The sequence below is a fragment of the Phoxinus phoxinus genome (genome assembly GCF_949152265.1).
Source record: "Phoxinus phoxinus genome assembly, chromosome: 13".
Taxonomy (NCBI): Eukaryota; Metazoa; Chordata; class Actinopteri; order Cypriniformes; family Leuciscidae; genus Phoxinus; species Phoxinus phoxinus.
Window position 1 is genome coordinate 4,940,702 of NC_136888.1, and position 21,270 is coordinate 4,961,971.

A 21,270-nucleotide genomic window follows, 5' to 3' on the forward strand; every position below is an offset into this window, starting at 1 on the left:
GAGGATTTTAACTCTTTACTTCTTCTGATGGTGATCTGCCTATCCTTATATTTTAAAAATTCCCATTTTGTTTTATAACCGTCACTAGAATTTTCAGAAAATATACCAGAAAACAAGTTCTTAATACCCTTATTTGTTACGAAACTGCTCCGAGACTAGAAGGTGAGATCCAAATGCAGCTTTATTATATGGGGCAATCCAGACACGTAATCCAAAGAACAGGCAAGAGGTCAAAGCACAGGTAGGCAGTCCAAACAAAGAAACAAACAAAACAGGCAGGGGTCAGAGGCAAAAGAGTAATCCACGGAACAGGCAAGAAATCCAAAAACCAAGAGACATGAAACCAGGGAAACGCTCGGAAATGCAGTGCAACAACATACAAGACGGTGAGTGAATGAAATAACATGGTATAAATAGACAGACTAACGTCTCGGTTACGTATGTAACCCTCGTTCCCTGAGTACAGGGAACGGAGACGTGTCGTCGGGGGAGTTCCCTGACGAATTGGGATCACGCTAGGGAGACCATTTGCCTACGAGAGAATTAAAACGAGCCAATGAAAATTGGCATGCAGGAATGCATTCCGCAGCCCGCCTACCAGCGCGGGTATGAAAGGCGGAAGCAACGCATGCATAGTGCTTTTCGCTGAGGAGCCGAACGGTGTCCAGTCCTCCGCGAAGGTACAACAACATGGCGAAGGGACGACACGTCTCCGTTCCCTGTACTCAGGGAACGAGGGTTACATACGTAACCGAGACGTTCCCTTTCGTCCTGGGAACTCCGACGTGTCGTCGGGGGAGTTCCCTGACGAATTGGGATCCCTAATAAAACGCCATGGTGCTGGCCCCTTCCAGCGCCCAGCTAAGCTACCCTGCAGCAGTTTCTTGAATAAGTTGCGGGAGCTAGCTAGGAATCACACTGCTGTTCCACAAGACCCGCTCAGTGGATATTGGATAACACTGGGAAAACGTGCCCTAACCCCCCAAAAAAGGGGAAGGGAACGCTACGGAAGCCCCAGCCTGCCTGAGGAAGGCCTGGAATACACATATGTACTAGCCCAGTGGGATAGTGAAACATATGGCATTCCCTGAGGTGGTCCCATCCGAGGAAGTGGGAGCAAACTCAACAGGGACGATAGAAAGAGTCTGTCAAGGGGAAGACACGGCTGAACTGCACGTGGCATCATGGGTCACAGTAGAGACCACTAGAGAACACCCAGTCTACTAGCAACTCCGCTAGAGGTAGCAGACCTGGCGCTGGCGGTCCGCTACGCCAGGCACCGGAGGGGTGATGGAGGAACTCACGAGGCTCACCGACGTTGGGCGCCAACGGAGCAAAAAACGCACGTACCTGGCCGAAGCACAGGGTGGCGTAGCAAGCCGACACAACCTATTCCCTCGCACCACTGGCCGTAGCGAGCACTCGGGAGGAAACAGGTTCCACACGCAGACTATAAAACCTAGCGAACGTGTTAGGTGTCGCCCAGCCCGCAGCTCTACAGATGTCTGTCAGCGAGGCGCCTTGAGCCAAAGCCCAGGAAGCGGCAACACCTCTAGTGGAGTGAGCACGCAACCTGGGAGGACAAGGCTCACCCAGAGACTCATACGCTCGGGTGATAGCATCCACTAACCAGTGAGCCAACCTCTGCTTGGAGACAGCCTTCCCCTTCTGCTGGCCTCCATAACAAACAAAGAGCTGATCTGAGGTCCTAAGCTTTGCGTTCTGTCAACATAAACCCGCAGGGCGCGGACGGGACAAAGAAAAGCTAGGGCTGGGTCTGCCTCCTCCTGGGGCAGCGCTTGCAGGTTCACTACCCGATCCGCGAAGGGGCTGGTAGGAACCTTGGGCACATATCCAAGCCGGGGTCTCAATACCACGTGAGAAGGCCCGGCCTCTAGGCACGATTCGTCGTCCGAAAAAGCTTGCAGATCCCCGACCCTCTTGAAAGAGGCCAATGCCAACAGGAGCGCTATCTTATTGGACAGGATATTAAACTCAACTGTTGACAAAGGCTCAAAGGAGGACTTTGAGGCTCTGTACTTAGCACCAGAGCTAGGTCCCAAGAGGGTACAGGGTGCAAAACGCGAGGTGGATTTAACCTCCTAGCACCCTTAAGGAATCTGAAGATCAGGTCGTGCTTCCCCAAAGATTTACCCTCTACTGCATCGTGATCTGCGGCTACTGCAGCAACATACACTTTGAGGGTGGAGGGAGACAGCCTTCGCTCCAACCCATCTTGCAGGAAGGAAAGCACGACTCCGATCGGGCAAGTTCGGGGGTCCTCCTGACGGGAGGAACACCAAGCGACGAACAGGTTCCACTTCAACGCATAGAGGCGCCTCGTAGAGGGGGCTCTAGCGGAAGTGATGGTGTCTACCACTGCCTGTGGCAGACCACCTAAAACCTCCGCGTCCCGTCCAGGGACCAGACATGGAGTTTCCAGAGGTCTGGACGCGGGTGCCATAGAGTGCCCCGTCTCTGAGAGAGGAGGTCCTTCCTCAGAGGAATCGGCTAAGGGAGGGCTGTCGCGAGGAGCATGAGTTCCGTGAACCAGTCCTGGTGGGCCAATACGGCACCACTAGAAGGACCTGCTCCTCGTCCTCCCTGACCTTGCACAGAGTCTGTGCAAGGCGGCTCACTGGGGGAAACGCATACTTGCGCCGGACCCGGGGCCAGCTGAGTGCCAGGGCGTCCGTGCCGAGGGTCCCCTCGGTCAGGGAGTAAAACCACTGGCAATGGGTCGTGTCTGGAGAGGCAAACAGGTCTACCTGTGCGGCTCCGAAGACACTCCAAATCAGCTGGACCGCCTGGGGATGGAGTCGCCATTCTCCTGGCAGGGGAGGCTGCCGTGAAGCTCGTCTGCCACACGGTTGAGCGCCCCTGGAACATGAACGGCACGAAGCGACCTCAGATGCTTCTGACTCCATAGGAGGAGGTGGGAGGCGAGTCGCAACATACGACGGGAGCGTAGACCACCGGGATGGTTGATGTACGCAACGGTCGCAGTGCTGTCCGTACGGACCAGTACGTGCTTGTGTCTGAGAAACCCCTTGAGGCGACACAAAGCTAGGCGTACTGCTTGCAACTCTAGGCAGTTGATGTGCCAATGCAGCTGGGGTCCCGTCCACAGACCCGAGACTGCATGCCCTTGTACGTGGCGCCCCACCCCATGGCTGAAGCATCTGTGAAAACCACAGTATGCCTTGACACCTGGACTAAGGGCACTCCGGCCCGAAGAAACGCAGGATCTAACCAAGGGGAGAAGGTTTGGCGGCAGTGCGGGGTCACTTTGACCCGGAACGTGCCGCTCTGCCACGCCCACCTCGGGACTCGATCGTGACGTCAGCGCTGAAGCGGTCTCATATGTAACATGCCGAGCGACGTTACTGCGGCTGCGGCTGCCATATGCCCCAGGAGCCTCTGAAATTGTTTCAGTGAAACCGCTGTCCTGCCTCGAAAGGACCTGAGGCAGGTGAGCACTGACTGGACGCGTTCCTCCGTGAGGCGCGCAGTCCGAGTGACCGAGTCCAGCTCCATACCGAGACGAGATCCTCTGCACGGGGCAGAGTTTGCTCTTGTCCCAGTTGACCTGAAGCCCCAACCGGCTGAAGTGCCGAAGCACCATGTCCCTGTGATCGCATAGCGAACGCCTAGTTCTCTCATGGGAACCATGGCCACCTCCGCGACTTTCGTGAAGACGCGGGGCGACAGGGCCAGCCCGAAGGGTAGGACCTTGTACTGACACGCTCGGCCCTCGAAAGCAAACCGTAGAACCGGTCTGTGTCGAGGAAGAATCGAGACATGAAAGTACGCATCCTTCAGGTCGATCGCTGCAAACCAATCCTGGGGACGGATGCATTCGAAAATGCGCTTCTGCGAGAGTATTTTGAACGGGAGTTTGTGCAGGGCCCGATTCAAAACTCGCAGGTCCAGGATTGGCCATAACCCACCGCTTTTCTTGGGTACAATGAAGTAGGGGCCGCAAACCCAGACCTCATCTCGGCAGGAGGGACCGGCTCGACCTCGTCCTTCGCCAGCAGGACGTCGATCTCTTTCCGCAAGACAGGGGCATCCACTGACTGCACACGGGTGAGTGGATGCCGCTGAACTTGGGAGGCCGGCGTGCAAACTGAATTGCATAGCCGAACCGGATGGTGCGGATGAGCCATTGGGACTGACACAGAAGCGCTAGCCAGGCTTCTAGAGACCGCCCCAACGTGCCCAACCGAACCACCGGCGTACCCACGGAGGGGCAGCGAGGTGGAAGACAGGGACCCGGCTCTGGTGGCGTTGTAGCGACCAAGAGCGGGGTCTGGGCGTCAAACTCGACACATACCCGCTTCCACCGGGGGGCAGACGGCAGAGAAGGCCCGTGGGCGTTCTGCTGCGGGCTGCCCGGTGGCGAAGGGAGGGGGAGAGACGAGGAACGAGGCCCTGACTCCTCGTGTCCTGGTCTCTGCGCCTCCAGGCCCAGCTGCCGACCGGAGCGACGTAGCCGAGGCTGCGTCACTGCTATCCGCGAGCTGGGGAGAGGGGAGCGGGAGTGTCGCCATTCGGGGCGGCGCACACTGCCATTCTGACCCTCTCGGACGGAGGAGACAGGTCTCATTTTACTGCCAGTCTCGACCGTGAGGGGAAACGAGGAGCGAGGCCCGGGGGCCTCGAGTCCTGGTTTCCGCCTCGTCGCCCAGCGAGAGACGAGAGTGACAAGGCCGAAGCCCTCACTGTCATCTAAGCGCTGGGGCCCGTGAGTGACTCAGAGGAAGTGAACTGCTCAAAATTTGGGTACCGCTGACTGGATGACCAGCGGCGGAACAGAAACGAAATTCTCCACCCGGCCCTCCCCCGGGGGAAGGAGTGGTGATAACACACACTCCCGAAGAGCAGACATCACATACTCTGGGTCGCTCCTCTCAGGGTCGTTTCCCATCCTCTTGCTGAGGGGAAACAAACCCCGAGCGGGCTGGTTTAAAGGCGCTTCTGGACCACCAGTGTGGACATCGTCTGCCCGAGGGCCAGCACTGTGACTAATCACGGTCAGTCACAAGCGCAGCTCCACCCAGAGTCAGAACTACCCACGTGCACTGAATGTGCAGGGGTAGTGAGAGAGGAAAAACTTCTGCAGATTTAGGCATGTTTGGCTTGCCATATTGGCACCAAAATGCTTCCATACTGCCAAAATTTTTCACACTCACCCAGACACTTTAGAATAGCCCAGGAAGTGTAGCTGTCAAGTCTGAATCTTCAGCATGAGAACATACTTTTATAGTAGGAACGCAGCATCATTTTCAGAGTATAACAGCCCTCTCTCCGATGTAGCGATCGACATCTGTCCTCCCCTGGAGCCCCGAATGAAATGCTTGGTCCCCCATGAGAAGGACCAGAATCCCACCCGAAAGCCTCGACGGCACACGGCACGCTGAGCGGCTCAAGCCTTTACGTGAAAGGGGAGACGAACAACGTGCCGACGTGGTCATGCACTCATGAGAGAACATGAACCACCCACGAACACAGTCTCAACACACTGATTAGGCATGTGAAACGGTGAACGTGGCCGTCCCAGGCATGCAAGACAGTGAACGTGGTCATCATTTCGATGACACACGGCACGCTGGGCGCTCAAGCCTTCAGGCAAGGCGAACAACGTGCCGACGTGGTCATGCTCTCATAAGAAAGCATAAACCACCCACGAACACAGTCTCAGCATGTTTGCGATGCGCTAGAGGAGTGGGAAGCTCGTGAGGGTCTTTCACCTGACGAGACATACCGCACTGTAACCCCCTGTAATCACCAAATGCTCACAAGCCAAAGTAGTCCTCCCCTTTTTAGAAAAGGAACTAGATTGGGAAATAAGCAAAAGGGACTCAACCTCGTAGAGGCACACGAGTCTCGACCGCGCATCTAGAGCGCCGAATGACGCGCGCTGGGTTGCCGTGACAACCCGCGCTGTCAGCCGGCGCTCGACGGCACACGGCACGCTGAGCGGCTCAAGCCTTTACGTGAAAGGGGAGACGAACAACGTGCCGACGTGGTCATGCACTCAAGAGAGAACATGAACCACCCACGAACGCAGTTTCAACACACTGATTAGGCATGTGAAACAGTGAACGTGGCCGTCAAATGAGGACAGGAAACAATCGCATCCAGAAACACACGAGTGAAACGTCATCCTGAAAAGGACGCGATCTCCACTCGTGTTGCTCTTTCAGGAAGAAAGTACTCTCTCTATTGTGCTGAAGCACACAGGGACCCAACGCGGCAACACAGCGGGGAAAACTGCAAGCCCGCTGTGCGCACTCAACCGTTTACCAGCTGTGAGAACAGCTTTTGATTCAACAGCCGGCAGACAGGAACCGCGCGGTCGCTGAAACGCCGTCTCACCAACACAGAGAGATCCCGTCCCGAAACAGCAGACTCGTTGAGCGTAAGAAACAATCTTAAAACTCATTCACTCAGAGAGGACACAACCGGTCGGCTCCGAAGCTAAAAGCACTATGCATGCGTTGCTTCCGCCTTTCATACCCGCGCTGGTAGGCGGGCTGCGGAATGCATTCCTGCATGCCAATTTTCATTGGCTCGTTTTAATTCTCTCGTAGGCAAATGGTCTCCCTAGCGTGATCCCAATTCGTCAGGGAACTCCCCCGACGACACGTCGGAGTTCCCAGGACGAAAGGGAACAGGATGATGAGACAGGTGAATGCAATCAGTGAATGAGGTACAGGTAATTGTGATCAATGATAAGTGATGATGAGTCCGGGGAGTGAGTATGGAAAATGTAGTTTGTGAGTGATAGTCTTATGTGGAGTGCCCTCTGGTGGCTCTCAAGGGCACTCCAGCTGGTGACCGTTACATTATTAAAGGCTGCATCTTTTAGGAGAGAATTATTACATTTCCAATAACCACGCAAACTTGAAGTTTTATCAGTGTTACTACACAATTTTAGACTTATTTGTTTGTGGTTTGAGAGGTTAGCAAAAGAATGAGAAACATCTTTTATAAATTGAAGAGCTGAGGAAGAGATCAAGAAGAGGTCAATTGGGAAGACATATTTCTATTTGACCAAGTAAATTTCTGCAGATCAGGTTGAAAGAAACGCCATGTATCTGTAAGAGAAAACTCCGAGCACAATGATACAAATTTTAATATTTAATTGCTGGCTATCGTTATTTCTTGGAGGAAGTCTGTCCGAGGAATCATCCACACATATTTTAATACCCTGCCCAAAATCACAAACGAGTCTGGGTACTTGATAATTACTTCTTTCACTTCAGAGGTTATCTGAGAAAAGAGAGACCTGTTGGCAGATCGGGAATTACAACCATAAATATTAAAAAAAATAAAGATGTAGTTATCCTTCTTAATCGCCATAAATAATCCATCTGCCTTCACCAGAAGACTTAACTTCTAGTATGTGCCCTTTAAATTTGTGCAATAAAATGAAAACTCCAGCAGAATGACTTGAGCCATGGCTACAGTAAATTGCATGTCCCCATTGATTTTTCCACAATTTTACATCCATATCACATGAATGTGTTTCCTGAAGAAGAATTATATCCGACTCACTGCTTTTACAAAATAAAAAAACAGCTTTCCTCTTTACTGCATCATGTAAACCCCTTACGTTTAAGGATACAACAGAAAAAGAATGAAACTTAAAATCCATTATACACAAAGAACAAGTTTAGTACCTCTTATCTGAAAAAATACAAACAATTCTATTTTTAAAATAGGAACAATATATAACCGAAATTAAATAATTAAATTAGAGAGTAATTACTTAACCACCTTGCTTGTCGCTAAGCATTTTTAGGTAGTCAAGAAAAAAACTGTCAATATAGAGATATTAAGTTGAGCGATCGAACTGAACATCGCCAAAGCCAACCTTTATCATCTACACAGCAGAGTTTGCAATTCAACCAGAGGAACAACGAGATCTTCACAAAATGTGTTGCCCATGGGAATAAAAGGAGCAAACAGTCTAGTTGAAGACAATTAAATGAATCCCAAGTGTAGTCACATAAACTTAAAAACGAAACAAAACAGCCTATACCTTATTTCCCCTTCAACGAGAATAAAGACCATAACCGCAGAACCGGTCTATTTTACATCAGAGTAGTTGAACTTTTTCCGTCGATAAAGGCAAACGCACCGCGAAAGGAGGCTTTCTTTCCTTCATCCCTGGCTTTTTTAACAATGGGCCAAAGTTTTTCTCTGGCGGCCCTATCTTCTGGTGAAAGGGCTTCTGTGAGTCGCAACTTGACAATTGTGCCCGCATCGTTGTCGAATTCCATACCACACCTAGAAAAGTGTTCCTCTGAGACGGGAGGAGCACACTCTTCTTGGCGTTGAGCCTCAACACCAGCATCTTCATGTTAGACAGAACAACATATCCATGCCGAACTGCCATCTGCTCGGACTGAGCTAAAATCAGCCAATCGTCGAAATAAATCAACACTCGGATGCCCTGGAGTCTCAGGGGAGCCAGAGCTGCATCCACACATTTTGTGAAAGTGCAGGGTGACAAACCTGGGCTGAACGGAAGAACCCGATAATGGTACGCTTTGCCCCCGAAAAGCGAACGTCAGAAACTTCCTGTGATGAGGATGGATGGATGGATGGATAAATGGAAGTAAGCGTCCTTCAAGTCTATCGTGACAAACCAGTCCTCGGACTGAATCTGTGACTCAATCTTTTTTAGTGTAAGCATCTTGAACTTGAGTTTCTGAACCCTGCGGTTTAGTTGGCGCAGATCTAGAGTAGGACGCAACCCCCCATCCTTTTTTGCTATTTTTGTCCAGAAATAGAGTCAATATGTTGTCACATTTCAAAATTAGCCATTCCATTTAATTCCTGGGGTCAGAATTGTATGGGGAAATGCGTTCATTTGTCTCTGTGTGTTGTTTACTTGAAATGTTATGCCAATTTCTATATAATTTTTTAGATTTTTCAGGTTCCGGTCGGGTGCAGCAAAGGGTTAGGAAAGAATCCTTTGGGGTATTATTTCAGTTTGGCAACTGGCAGATTCGGAAAATAGACATTTTAAGGATTTCAAAAAATCAGGTGGCATAAAAAAGCCAGGGGGTGCGTGTGGACCCCTATTTCCATCTAGACTAGAATGACTGCATTCTATTGGCTGAGATGAAATCGGAAGCTGGCTGGAGTTGATCAGTGATTGGCTGACTAGAATGCCTGTTACAGTTTGTGCAAACAGGGGGTCTCCTGATTGGGTAACTGGTGTAGTCGCACTCTTCGAAGGGGAGGGACTCATTTTACTGTGTCTTTGCGTAAATGCCCGGCATCGTGTCCAAAAAATGCGCGTGGGTTCCAGTTCCCTTGAGAAACAATTTCCTAATCTTACACGATATGGTCTGTCTGTTACGATAAAAGACACATTTTGTGTTATAACATGCAATTAAAGTTTCACACACAATGTGACTTACCAGAAACGTTGTATATTGGACTGATTTATTACATTCTCTTTAGGCTTTCATCGACTGTAAAGATATAATTTTTCTTGTCATTTAATCCTTTCAGAATTCTTGCTTGAGAGAAGTACAGACTGGCCCTGGCCTTGAGGCATATTTCAAAGGATTCAACTTCACTAGTGAACCTCCCTGGCTGTCTGACGTCTGTTAGCATATTATAATTCCATCTCTTCCATTCATTTGGTAAGCCATTAAAAGTGTAAAAAAAAAAAAAAAAAGGAAAAGATTGTGGAAATTAATAGGATCTTAAGTCCTTGGACATTCTGAATGTGAATATTTTAGTAATGTTTAGCTCATTTAGTAGATGTTGATCTTTTTTAGTGTATCTCAAAAACAAATTTGGTCAGAAGCTATGAAACCCTGATAATGGGCTAACATGAGTTGCTTAGAGATATAAACTTGCAATTCTGAGAAAAAAAAGTCTGTTTTTTTCCCCTCATAAATGGAATTTATAACTCACAATTGTGAGTTTATATCTCATAATTCTGAGAAAAGGGTCAGAATTGCAAGATAAAAAGTTGCAATTACTTCTTTTTCTTTTCTGTAGCAGAAACAAGCTTCCATAACAGCCTGCAAAGATGTTTTTATAAAGTAAATTACAACATTTTTAGTTACATTTTAAGTGTTAACATCCTAAAAGCTTTAAAAAAATTGTATATGAGTGCTTTCCTTAAACTTTGTGGTTATTATAGTAACTAAAACCATTTAACAAAAATGTTTCTCGAAATAATACCCCTCCTTGAACTGCCACCTTAACGTGGTGGAGGGGTTTGAGTACCCGAATGACCCTAGGAGCTATGTTGTCCGGGGGAAGGATGGAACGGGAGATTGACAGACGGATCGGTGCAGATTCTGCAGTAATGCGGTCGATGTACCGGTCTGTCGTGGTGAAGAAAGAGCTGAGCCGCATTATCATTTAGTTTATCCTGATGTGCTAGAATAACTAAAACAGAAATAAATAAAAAATAAAAAGTTATATAAAATTGTTTTAAATAAAAAAAAATTACACCATAAAAAGTTAAAACAACAATGTGAAATATATATAAAAAAATATTGCAAACTCTAATGGTATCTCATTGATATTAAAATGCTAGAGATTAGCGGAGACTAGCGGCACAGTAGCTGTGATGGTCCTCCTGTACAGGGTCATTGGAGCAAAGATAAGGTGCTTGTTTGAGGACACTGTGGCTGTTGAATTCAAGGAAAGACTATCTGTCAGAGTAAAGTCTGTTATCTTAGAGGTCACATTTTATAACACCCCTGTCATTTTCTTTTACAGTTTCTTTTGCAATCAATTCTTGAACAAACACGATGACCACACTGACTGGATCAGACTTTGACTTCACCTTCCTGGAGGAGGGATTCTGTGCACGGGATATCGTGGAGCAGAAGATCAACGAGTCGTCCTTATCGGTGAGTTAACCCTTTTTTATATACCTGCATTCCTACCTGTCCGCTTAAGGCAAGGCAATTTAGAGATTTGGGGCTATTTGGCAAAAAAAAATTTGACCGGTATATATATATATAGAGAGAGAGAGAGATAGTTTTTTTCCCTCCATATATCTTTTGCCTGATTTTATCAGGCATTTTATTTCATTTTATTTCTAAAAACATGGTAACTTTTTTCTGGTTGTTGACAAGTAATAAACTTTAATATGTCAAAAAAATAAAAGAAGAATTTTGAATCTGGCTTTATCTAATGTTCAGATTTCTGTTCTGGAATGTATGAGTGTATTTATAATTAGATAATGCTCATTTGTGCATTTTAACATACAATTTCAGAAAACGTGTAGAATGTTTGCAATTCTTAATACAATCAGTCTGCTGGGAAGTATGATGTTGCTGTAAAAAATAATAAATGTTAATATAAAAATATGCCTCCTTTTGATTATGCAAATGGTTTTTGTGATGAAATGTGACACGGTCACGTTTTCATGAGATTCGTGCACTATAATTCATCTTGATATACCTCCATTGGTTCCTAAATGGGGCTGCAAATACAGTCAAGAGTTCTGATCGCATCTCTTCTCTCCCTTTAGGATGACAAAGATGCCTTCTACGTGGCTGACCTGGGTGACGTCATGAAGAAGCACCTCCGTTGGTTGCGCGCTTTACCCAGAGTCACTCCGTTCTACGCAGTGAAGTGCAACGACAGCAGGGCTGTTGTCACGACACTGGCGTCTCTGGGAGCGGGATTCGACTGTGCGAGCAAGGTATGTGGAAGATTCTTCATCAAAGTCCCTTAAATCGCAAATGTGACTTCTCCATGTGCCTCAATGACCTCCGCAGCAAAAACTATCCTGTATTAACCTGACTTTCAATCCTCCTCTCTTCTGCTAGACGGAGATCCAGCTCGTGCAGTCTGTGGGTGTGGACTCCAGCAGGATCATCTATGCTAACCCCTGCAAACAGGTGTCTCAGATCAAATACGCCTCCGCTCACGGCGTGCAGATGATGACGTTTGACAGCGACGTGGAGCTCATGAAGGTTGCAGGATGCCATGATAGTGCTAAGTGAGTAACGTCACTAGAAAACCATTTCTAATAAAGCTTTACCATTTCTAATACGTCACAGTGTCTGGTTTGTGTTTCCCTGGGTAACCACTAGAGGTCTCTTCCCCATTCAGTCACCACATCATCCTGTACTACGTTTCCCATCATCATGTCTGTCTAATCACTGATCATTGCTAGCCTGGCTAACGCCAGACCCAATTCTCGTTGAGACTTGGGTCTGGGAACCACATGCGCATTTTCTCGTATTTGAGGCGTGGTTTACGAATGCCCGGCGCCGTTTATTGAATGTCTATCAAATGCGCCTGTACGTAGCTCATAACCAATCGTTTCCATTATACCAGATGACGTATGTAGAGACGCCAAAAGCTGACGCCAAAAACTGCTCTTTTTTCGAAATAAACTTGCGTTCTAAACTACTTAGAACAATATCTAAGGCTGCATCAAAAGGTAGCTTCGCGTCTGCTGCCATGTTGAATCCATAAACAAACTGCTTAGTTGTGTCGCATAGATGTCGTCATCGTCTTGCTGCTCCCTCCCCGTTCTGTGATTGGTTCCCTAAACGAGGCGAAAATCAGGTCCATGGTTTCCAGACTGCCTTTCAGCGAGAATAAAATCGCGCTGCGCAAAGGCAGTATGGGGAAACCCAGACTAGATCATTGCACTCAGCTGTTCCCTATCACATTGTTAGTATCTGTGTATATATACCCTGTCTGTTTTAGTGTTTGTCACAGACAGTGTTGGGAATAATGGCGCTATAAATAAACGGCGTTACTAACGGAGTTATATTTTTCAGTAACGAGTAATCTAACTAATTACTGTTTCCTCCTTTACAACGCAGTTACCGTTACTGACAAAAAAAATGCGCTGTTACTATAATTGAGTTCACTGAAGCGGTTTTCATATGATCGGGCTCTCTCTCTCCGCTATAGGAACTGCAAACTTTTTCTCTAGTGTGTGTGTGTGCGTGTTTCGAGGCGCCAGACTGGACAAAAGCGAAGCGAACGTCGTCAGAGCGAGAGAGAGACCGAATGTGTCCGAGAGCGCGCTCGAGTCGACAGTTCGCGAGAGAGACCGAATGTGTCCGAGAGCGCACTCGAGTCGACAGTTCGCGAGAGAGACCGAATGTGTCCGAGAGCGCGCTCGAGTCGACAGTTCGCGAGAGAGACCGAATGTGTCCGAGAGCGCGCTCGAGTCGACAGTTCGTGAGAGAGACCGAGTGTGTCTGAGAGCGCGCTCAAGTCGACAGTTCGCGCGAGAGACCGAGTGTGTCCGAGCATAATATAGTTTTTCATCTGCAACGTTTTAATTAGTTTACATGGTTATAATATAAAATAACCTGCAGGGAACGTTCCCAGAAAACATCTTTGATTGACCAGTTGTGAAGACGTAAGGCAAACACGACTAGAATTTGGCTTAATAGTTAGGGAAAGTTAAGCATTTCTTTGGCCAATCTGCAAAAAAATTTCTTACCAATAGCTTTTTTTACCATGTGTTCCTATAGGTGTCTAGTAACACCTCCCAATTTATCCACGGCCAAATCCTCGGGGAAACGCCTGGAGAGGCCATCAAAGTTGGGGTGCCCAGAGGGCCTGGGTACCAAAAAAAACTAAAAAAATTTTTTTTTTTTTACCAATATTAGCTTTTGAGATGTCTAACTATGGGTTTTTAGGGGTGCTGAATCTATCCCAGCCATTAGTTTTGAGTAAAAATGACTCCAAATCCATACAAAATCCATAAAAATGTTTAAAACCATTACAAAACAAAACTTCCTAAATCAGTTTAAAATTTACCAAACCTCATCCAACTCCCCTGCATCTCCCTCACTCCTGTTATCATCTGGCTGGTTGATGTTCTGGCAAGAGTTACCATGACAGTTCCCACAAACAGAAATACACTTGACTCCTAGCTGCACCTGAGAGTGTCACAGTCCTCAGCACAGTTGCAGCTGACAAACTTCAGAAGGTGGTCCGGTGCAATGGGACCACCTCTGTTGTAGGGACTGGTGCATAACCTTGTTCTCCTTGTTTCCATCCATACCCAAGGACATCCAGTTATGGACTTTGTCAAGTCAAGTCACCTTTATTTATATAACGCTTTTTACAATACAGATTGTATCAAAGCAGCTTCACAGTGATAATATGAAAATAATACAACAAAGTTTGCTTCTAGAAGAACATTGCGTCATCGTCCACCTTAAGTAAGGTAGATCAATAATATTGTTGAATATTAAATGTCCCCAACTAAGCAAGCCAACAGCCAAGGCAACAGTGGCAAATAACCAAAACTCCATCAGTGACAGAATGGAGAAAAAAGCCTTGGAAGATCCCAGGCTCAGTCGGGGGCCAGTTCTCCTCTGGCCAATCAGTGAACAGTGTATGATTATGATTCAGGCAGCATTACAGGTCAGTTATGACACAAACTAGTGAGCAAAGTTAGATTGGATCAGAACATTTATCCAGTTCCATCTGGTTGGAGGTCGGAGTCATCACGTCGGTATGTAGACGGGTTTGTTGAGGATCAGTGCTGATGGCTGTCGTGTCGATGAGGCCTTCACAGGGCTGATGAGGGATGCTTTGTGGATGGGCCCAGCCGCAGGTCCATCCTCTGATCTGGATACGGCCCGGATTCAGCTGACTTCAGTAAACAGGAGAGAGACTAGTTGACTAGTGTAGCAGACTTTATAGCAGTAGCCTATCTCTGGTCTGGAGATATGCCCGCAGAGAGTGCTGTGCTGCAGCTCCTGTAGTCGGAGGCAGTTTCTCAGGCTTGATGCTCCCGGCTGCAGCCCGGACAGTTGAACAGTTCGCAGCCAGCTTTGATGATGTCACTTTTCTTGGCTCTGATGTCATTGAACACATCCATGGCCCCCTCTGCTTTGTCAGTCTTGCAGAGCTTGGTGAGCAAAGTTGGTTTGCTATACCCAGAAATTGCTGATACGGTATCCCAGCCAGAGAAGCTGTGTAGGAAGATCAGCTATGTAACAGAACCTCTCCGGGAGGGCCACCCGGATCTTTCCAACATCGTAAGATGTGTCTTTAGCTGTTGTGAGAAAAAACGGGTGGTTTGCCCTATGATGGACCAGCATAACCATAACGTCGGTGTCCTCGGCCCTCACCTCAACAGAGGACTCTATTGCCTCATTTAGTGATGCACACACGATAGAAGTGTCAGCATCATCAGAGCATTGGTGTACATTGATCCTACTTTGTATCAGAACAGTTTTCCCATCCATCTTGGCCTGTATGGCTCTGCCAACCTCCTCTGCCTGATCAGCATTGACTGAGTCCCCGGGAGTGCTGCTGAACCCCGTAGAGAAAGATACCAGAGTCTTCCTGTCACGTATGGAATCGAAGGGGTTGACTTCCTCCAACCATCCAACTATGGCGTTAACAACATCATTGTCTTTCTCCATCTGGGCTGTTTACTGAGCTGAAAACTGTTCTGGATACAATGGAAACCAAGCACAAGGTCAAGTCATCAGATCTGCTCCCAAAATCAATGGAGAGAAGCATCTACGGATTACTGTGATCTTTGACAGATACGGTAGCTCCACCAAGGACCATGACCACCTGAGACGTACAAAAAATGCATGCTGTGACATTCAGATTCGTTCAGACTTAAAAAAACCATTGTTCCACGGGAAAAGTTCCTTGACAACAAGCACAACAAGGCCCAGCTCATTCTGCTCCTTCCTGAGACCTTCCAAAGAAGTAGGATCAGTGTACAACAATGCTCTGATGCTGACACTTCTATCGTGTGTGCAGCACTAAATGAATCAATAGAGTCCTCTGTTGAGGTGAGGGCTGAGGACACAGACGTTATGGTTATGCTGGTCCATCATAGGGCAAATCACCCGGTCTTCCTCACAACAGCTAAAGACACATCTTACCATCTTGACTGAAGACACAGGCGTGGAGTTGGCTATCTTGTCTGAAGAAACAGGCATAGACACAGGTGTAGAGGTGCCCATCTTGTCCGAAGACACAGGCGTCGAGGTGGCCATCTTGTCCGAAGACACAGGCGTGGTGGCGGCCATCTTGTTCGAAGACGAGGGCTCAGGCGTGGCGGGCATGCCGTGAAGAAGCTCTGGAAAGGTGGTCTCGGCAGGACGAGACTCCGGAAGGGTGGTCACGGCTGGACGAGACTCCGGAAGGGTGGTCACGGCTGGACAAGACTCCGGAAGGGTGGTCACGGCTGGACGAGACTCCGGAAGGGTGGTCACGGCTGGACGAGACTCCAGAAGGGTGGTCACGGCTGGACGAGACTCCAGAAGGGTGGTCACAGCTGGACGAGACTCCGGAAGGGTGGTCACGGCTGGACGAGACTCCGGAAGGGTGGTCATGGCTGGACAAGACTCCGGAAGGGTGGTCACGGCTGGACAAGACTCCGGAAGGGTGGTCACGGCTGGACGAGACTCCGGAAGGGTGGTCACGGCTGGACGAGACTCAGGAAGGGTGGTCACGGCTGGACGAGACTCCAGAAGGGTGGTCACGGCTGGACGAGACTCCGGAAGGGTGGTCACGGCTGGACGAGACTCCGGAAGGGTGGTCACGGCTGGACGAGACTCCGGAAGGGTGGTCAAGACTGGACGAAACTCCGGAAGGGTGGTCACGGCTGGACGAGACTCCAGAAGCGTGGTCACGGCTGGACGAGACTCCAGAAGGGTGGTCACGGCTGGACGAGACTCCGGAAGGGTGGTCACGGCTGGACGAGACTCCGGAAGGGTGGTCAAGACTGGACGAAACTCCGGAAGAGTGGTCTTGGCGGGACGAGACTCTGGACTGGCGGCCATGACGGGGCAGATCCGATGAGGCTCTGGTGTGCTGGCGAGCGGTGTGAGTACTGGAGTTGCCAAAGAGCATGACATGAACTGGCTCAGGCTTAGGAGATACTGTGAGCTTGCGGGGTTCCTCATCCGCAAAGCCCACAGTAAATGGCGAACCGCTCAATAAAAGGGCAAAGCCAATATATTGCACTAGAGTGTAGTGAGGGGTATCGTCAGGCATGAGGAAATGAAGAAACTTATTAAGTCCATGGCCAAATATGTTCTTTAAGACAGCATCATTAAAGTCCACCCCATGGCAAAGCTCACAAAACTCCTTCACATATTCCTCCATCGGACGGTTACCCTGGCGGAGGCGGAAGAGACAATCTGCTGGATCCATGTTATGGTCAGTTCTTCTGTCACGGTAGTTTGAAGCAGAGGAGGAAGCAGGATCCACGTGCAGCATTACTTTATTAAATAAACTTATAACTACATAAATATAGACTCAGACTCAGGAACAAGACTCAACAGAGTTGACCAGAACAAACAACGTTAAGAACTGACAAAGATTGAAACTAGACACAGGGCGTAAATACAGAAGTAGACAAGCTAAACAAGAAAACAAGAGGGCATGGCTAATAGGAAACACCTGGGGAGACTAATAAACATTAAACATAATGGGGAGCTGCTAAACATGGAACAAGACGGGAACACTGACTAGAATCATGACAAGGAGAGGCTACTAAATCATTTTTATTAATGTAATGTGACGGCACATCCGTATTTCATATTTTCCTAATGTCTTGTACCGTTAAACATGTGGATGAATAATCATATGCAAATGATATGCAGATGAGGATATGCATAGTAAAACTAGGCGTTGTAAGGTTATTTCGGGGAGGAGACGCATGTGTGCACAGTCTTCCGCTGACTGGGATTTATAAAGTGAATTCTGCGCAGGTTCTGGCATACGCACGGTTTTATAAGTCTGAGTATTTTTGGCTTTCGGGGTGTACACCAATGCTCTGATGATGCTGACACTTCTATCGTGTGTGCAGCACTAAATGAGGCAATAGAGTCCTCTGTTGAGGTGAGGGCCGAGGACACTGACGTTGTGGTTATGCTGGTCCATCATAGGGCAAACCACCCGTTTTTTCTCACAACAGCTAAAGACACATCTTACGATGTTGGAAAGATCCGGGTGGCCCTCCCGGAGAGGTTCTGTTGATTGGCCAGAGGAGAACTGGCCCCCGACTGAGCCTGGGATCTTCCAAGGCTTTTTTCTCCATTCTGTCACTGATGGAGTTTTGGTTATTTGCCACTGTTGCCTTGGCTGTTGGCTTGCTTAGTTGGGGACATTTAATATTCAACAATATTATTGATCTACCTTACTTAAGGTGGACGATGACGCAATGTTCTTCTAGAAGCAAACTTTGTTGTATTATTTTCATATTATCACTGTGAAGCTGCTTTGATACAATCTGTATTGTAAAAAGCGTTATATAAATAAAGGTGACTTGACTTGACAAAGTCCATAACTGGATGTCCTTGGGTATGGATGGAAACAAGGAGAACAAGGTTATGCACCAGTCCCTACAACAGAGGTGGTCCCATTGCACCGGACCACCTTCTGAAGTTTGTCAGCTGCAACTGTGCTGAGGACTGTGACACTCTCAGGTGCAGCTAGGAGTCAAGTGTATTTCTGTTTGTGGGAACTGTCATGGTAACTCTTGCCAGAACATCAACCAGCCAGATGATAACAGGAGTGAGGGAGATGCAGGGGAGTTGGATGAGGTTTGGTAAATTTTAAACTGATTTAGGAAGTTTTGTTTTGTAATGGTTTTAAACATTTTTATGGATTTTGTATGGATTTGGAGTCATTTTTACTCAAAACTAATGGCTGGGATAGATTCAGCACCCCTAAAAACCCATAGTTAGACATCTCATTTTGAGATTTTTTTTTTCAATTTTTTTTTTTTTTTTTTTTTGGTACCCAGGCCCTCTGGGCATCCCAACTTTGATGGCCTCTCCAGGCGTTTCCCCGAGGATTTGGCCGTGGATAAATTGGGAGGTGTTACTAGACACAGATAGGAACACATGGTAAAAAAAGCTATTGGTAAGAATTTTTTTTTGCAGATTGGCCAAAGAAATGCCTAACTTTCCCTAACTATAAATAACCTCTGATGATGACGTTCTCAGGTTATAAAAATCAAACCCCAAAATATTATATTTTATTATTATTATTATTTATGTTTTTACATTGTTCAGTATTGTATATTGATAACACTTTTAGTTAAACTGTTTACTTTTGTGAGGAAGAAAATACTTCAAGATACAGTATGTCTACTACCAGTTGTAAAGGTTTTATCATGTTAATTTGCACAACAAAGAGTATATGTATATTTTTTTACTACTATTTTTTTTTTTTGGCCAGTCGTGAAATAGGGTATTAAAAGTTCTAAACCATCGATTGTGTTTTGTTGTTTCACTATAGAAAATATTTTAATATTTAATGTTTCTCACATTGTCCCACATGCAACATTAAACTAGCGTAGATTAGTGTACAATGTTTTATAATAATAATTTGTTCTATTTAGTGACCATTTCATTCATTTAACATATTTAATATTAGGGGTATCCAACCTATTTCACATATTTAAAAAAAAATTCTCTAAGTAACGCAATAGTTACTTTCTCTAGTAATTAGTTACTTTTGTAATGATATAACTCAGTTACTAACTCAGTTACTTTTTGTGAGAAGTAACTAGTAACTGTAACTAATTACTTTTTTTAAGTAACTTACCCAACACTGGTCACGGAGTCCTTGTTTAATGTCTACACACTTCCTGAGGTCTGTTTCTCGTCTTGTTTTTGGTTTGTTTCTTGTTTTGGATTGCTTGTATGGTTTTTGACCCTTGCCTGGACTGGATTTACGATTGTGGATTACCCAATAAAGTACTGCGATTGGATCTTACCTTCTCCCGTGTGTGTATCGTGACATAATAAAGCTAATATAAAATCAGACTATTAAATGTATTGATAGTAAACAAGCATAACAATTACTGCAATTATATCTTACATACAACTTAATTATTTTAGTAAATATTTAGAAAAATTTCAACTAGGAAACATTTTTTAATATAACAAATCTGTTAAACTTAAGAAATGAACTGTTAAATAAATACGGTAAAATAATGAAGACTAAGCCTGTGCTCAGGTATTCTCAATCAAAATTAAAGTCACACTTATCGGCCAAACAGAAAGACTTGTGCCGATAATGTAAAAAAAAATCCCAAATATCAGTTGACAACTACAGACTAATAACAAAAAAGGAAGATTTTGTGCAGTATGACAAGGTTTTCATGACCATTAAACCCATTCTCTGTGTCTGCAGACTGGTTCTCCGTATCGCCACTGACGACTCAAAGGCCATGTGCCGGTTAAGTGTGAAGTTTGGTGCCACGCTGAAGAGCAGCCGGCTGTTGCTGGAGAGGGCCAAGGAGCTTGGGCTGGATGTGATCGGGGTCAGTTTCCATGTGGGCAGCGGATGCACTGATCCTGAGACATACAGGCAGGCCATCTCAGATGCACGCTGTGTTTTTGACATGGGGGTGAGTGGCCTTTTGCTGTAGAAATTCAAAAAACACACTCATTTCTGCCACAGTGCATAATTAATCTGAAAAATGCATTGTCCACCAGGCGGAGCTGGGATATAACATGACCCTGCTTGATATTGGCGGAGGCTTTCCAGGCTCAGATGACACCAAACTGAAATTTGAAGAGGTATTTTTTTATTATTATTTTTTAATCAGCATCATAACTTTGGGTGATCGAAGACGTTTATATGATAAACTTTTGTTTGTTTTTTGTGGTTTGCAGATCGCTGCTGTGATTAACCCTGCACTGGATAAATACTTCCCTGCTGACTCCGGCGTGAGGATCATTTCTGAACCTGGCCGCTTTTACGTGGCGTCTGCATACACGCTGGCGGTCAACATCATTGCCAAAAAGGTCATCATGAAGGAGCAATCGGCCTCTGACGGTAAAAGCTAACATCCAAAACCATGTTTGTTTCTAATATGCGCTTAATATTCAGCAATATTATCGATTTCGATTTCGGCAATATTATCGATCTCCACGTTTCTGATCATTTCCTCATTACCAAAAATGAAAGTATCGGTATCGGACTCGGCCTGGAAAAAGTGGTATCGGGCCATCCCTAGAATATAGTTTTTAATTGTTTCGACAAAAGTCTCACAATTATCTTTGAGAATCTTCTCACAGGACAAAGCGTCAGTCTGCGGGAAGGACAAGAGCGCGCAAGTGGTTTTTTCTTAATATTCAGTTCTCTTGTTGTTCAGTGTATTATTTTCCAGAAAGTAGGGCTATTTTCGATTCTGTGGTTATTTGTACATTTTTACCTTCAAACAAATCTGTATTTTAACTAGACGCGTGACTACTTTACATAACAGCCGCGTCTGAAAAGTATTGCAGTTAAAATTTTATA

The 21,270-nt window shown here is 46.5% G+C and overlaps 1 protein-coding gene across 1 annotated transcript in view; it reads left to right on the forward strand.

Annotated features, from left to right (window-relative positions):
• The window catches only part of LOC307008942 (ornithine decarboxylase-like), a 42,884-nt gene that overhangs the window by 14,578 nt on the left and 7,036 nt on the right, over window positions 1-21,270 (forward strand). The window contains exons 2-8 of the mRNA XM_079632271.1: window positions 9,535-9,668; window positions 10,765-10,898; window positions 11,525-11,698; window positions 11,826-11,998; window positions 20,158-20,374; window positions 20,463-20,546; window positions 20,643-20,805. Of these exons, the coding sequence (XP_079488397.1) occupies window positions 10,797-10,898; window positions 11,525-11,698; window positions 11,826-11,998; window positions 20,158-20,374; window positions 20,463-20,546; window positions 20,643-20,805 (913 nt within the window). The 5' untranslated portion in view covers window positions 9,535-9,668; window positions 10,765-10,796. The remainder of the gene's footprint in view (window positions 1-9,534; window positions 9,669-10,764; window positions 10,899-11,524; window positions 11,699-11,825; window positions 11,999-20,157; window positions 20,375-20,462; window positions 20,547-20,642; window positions 20,806-21,270) is intronic.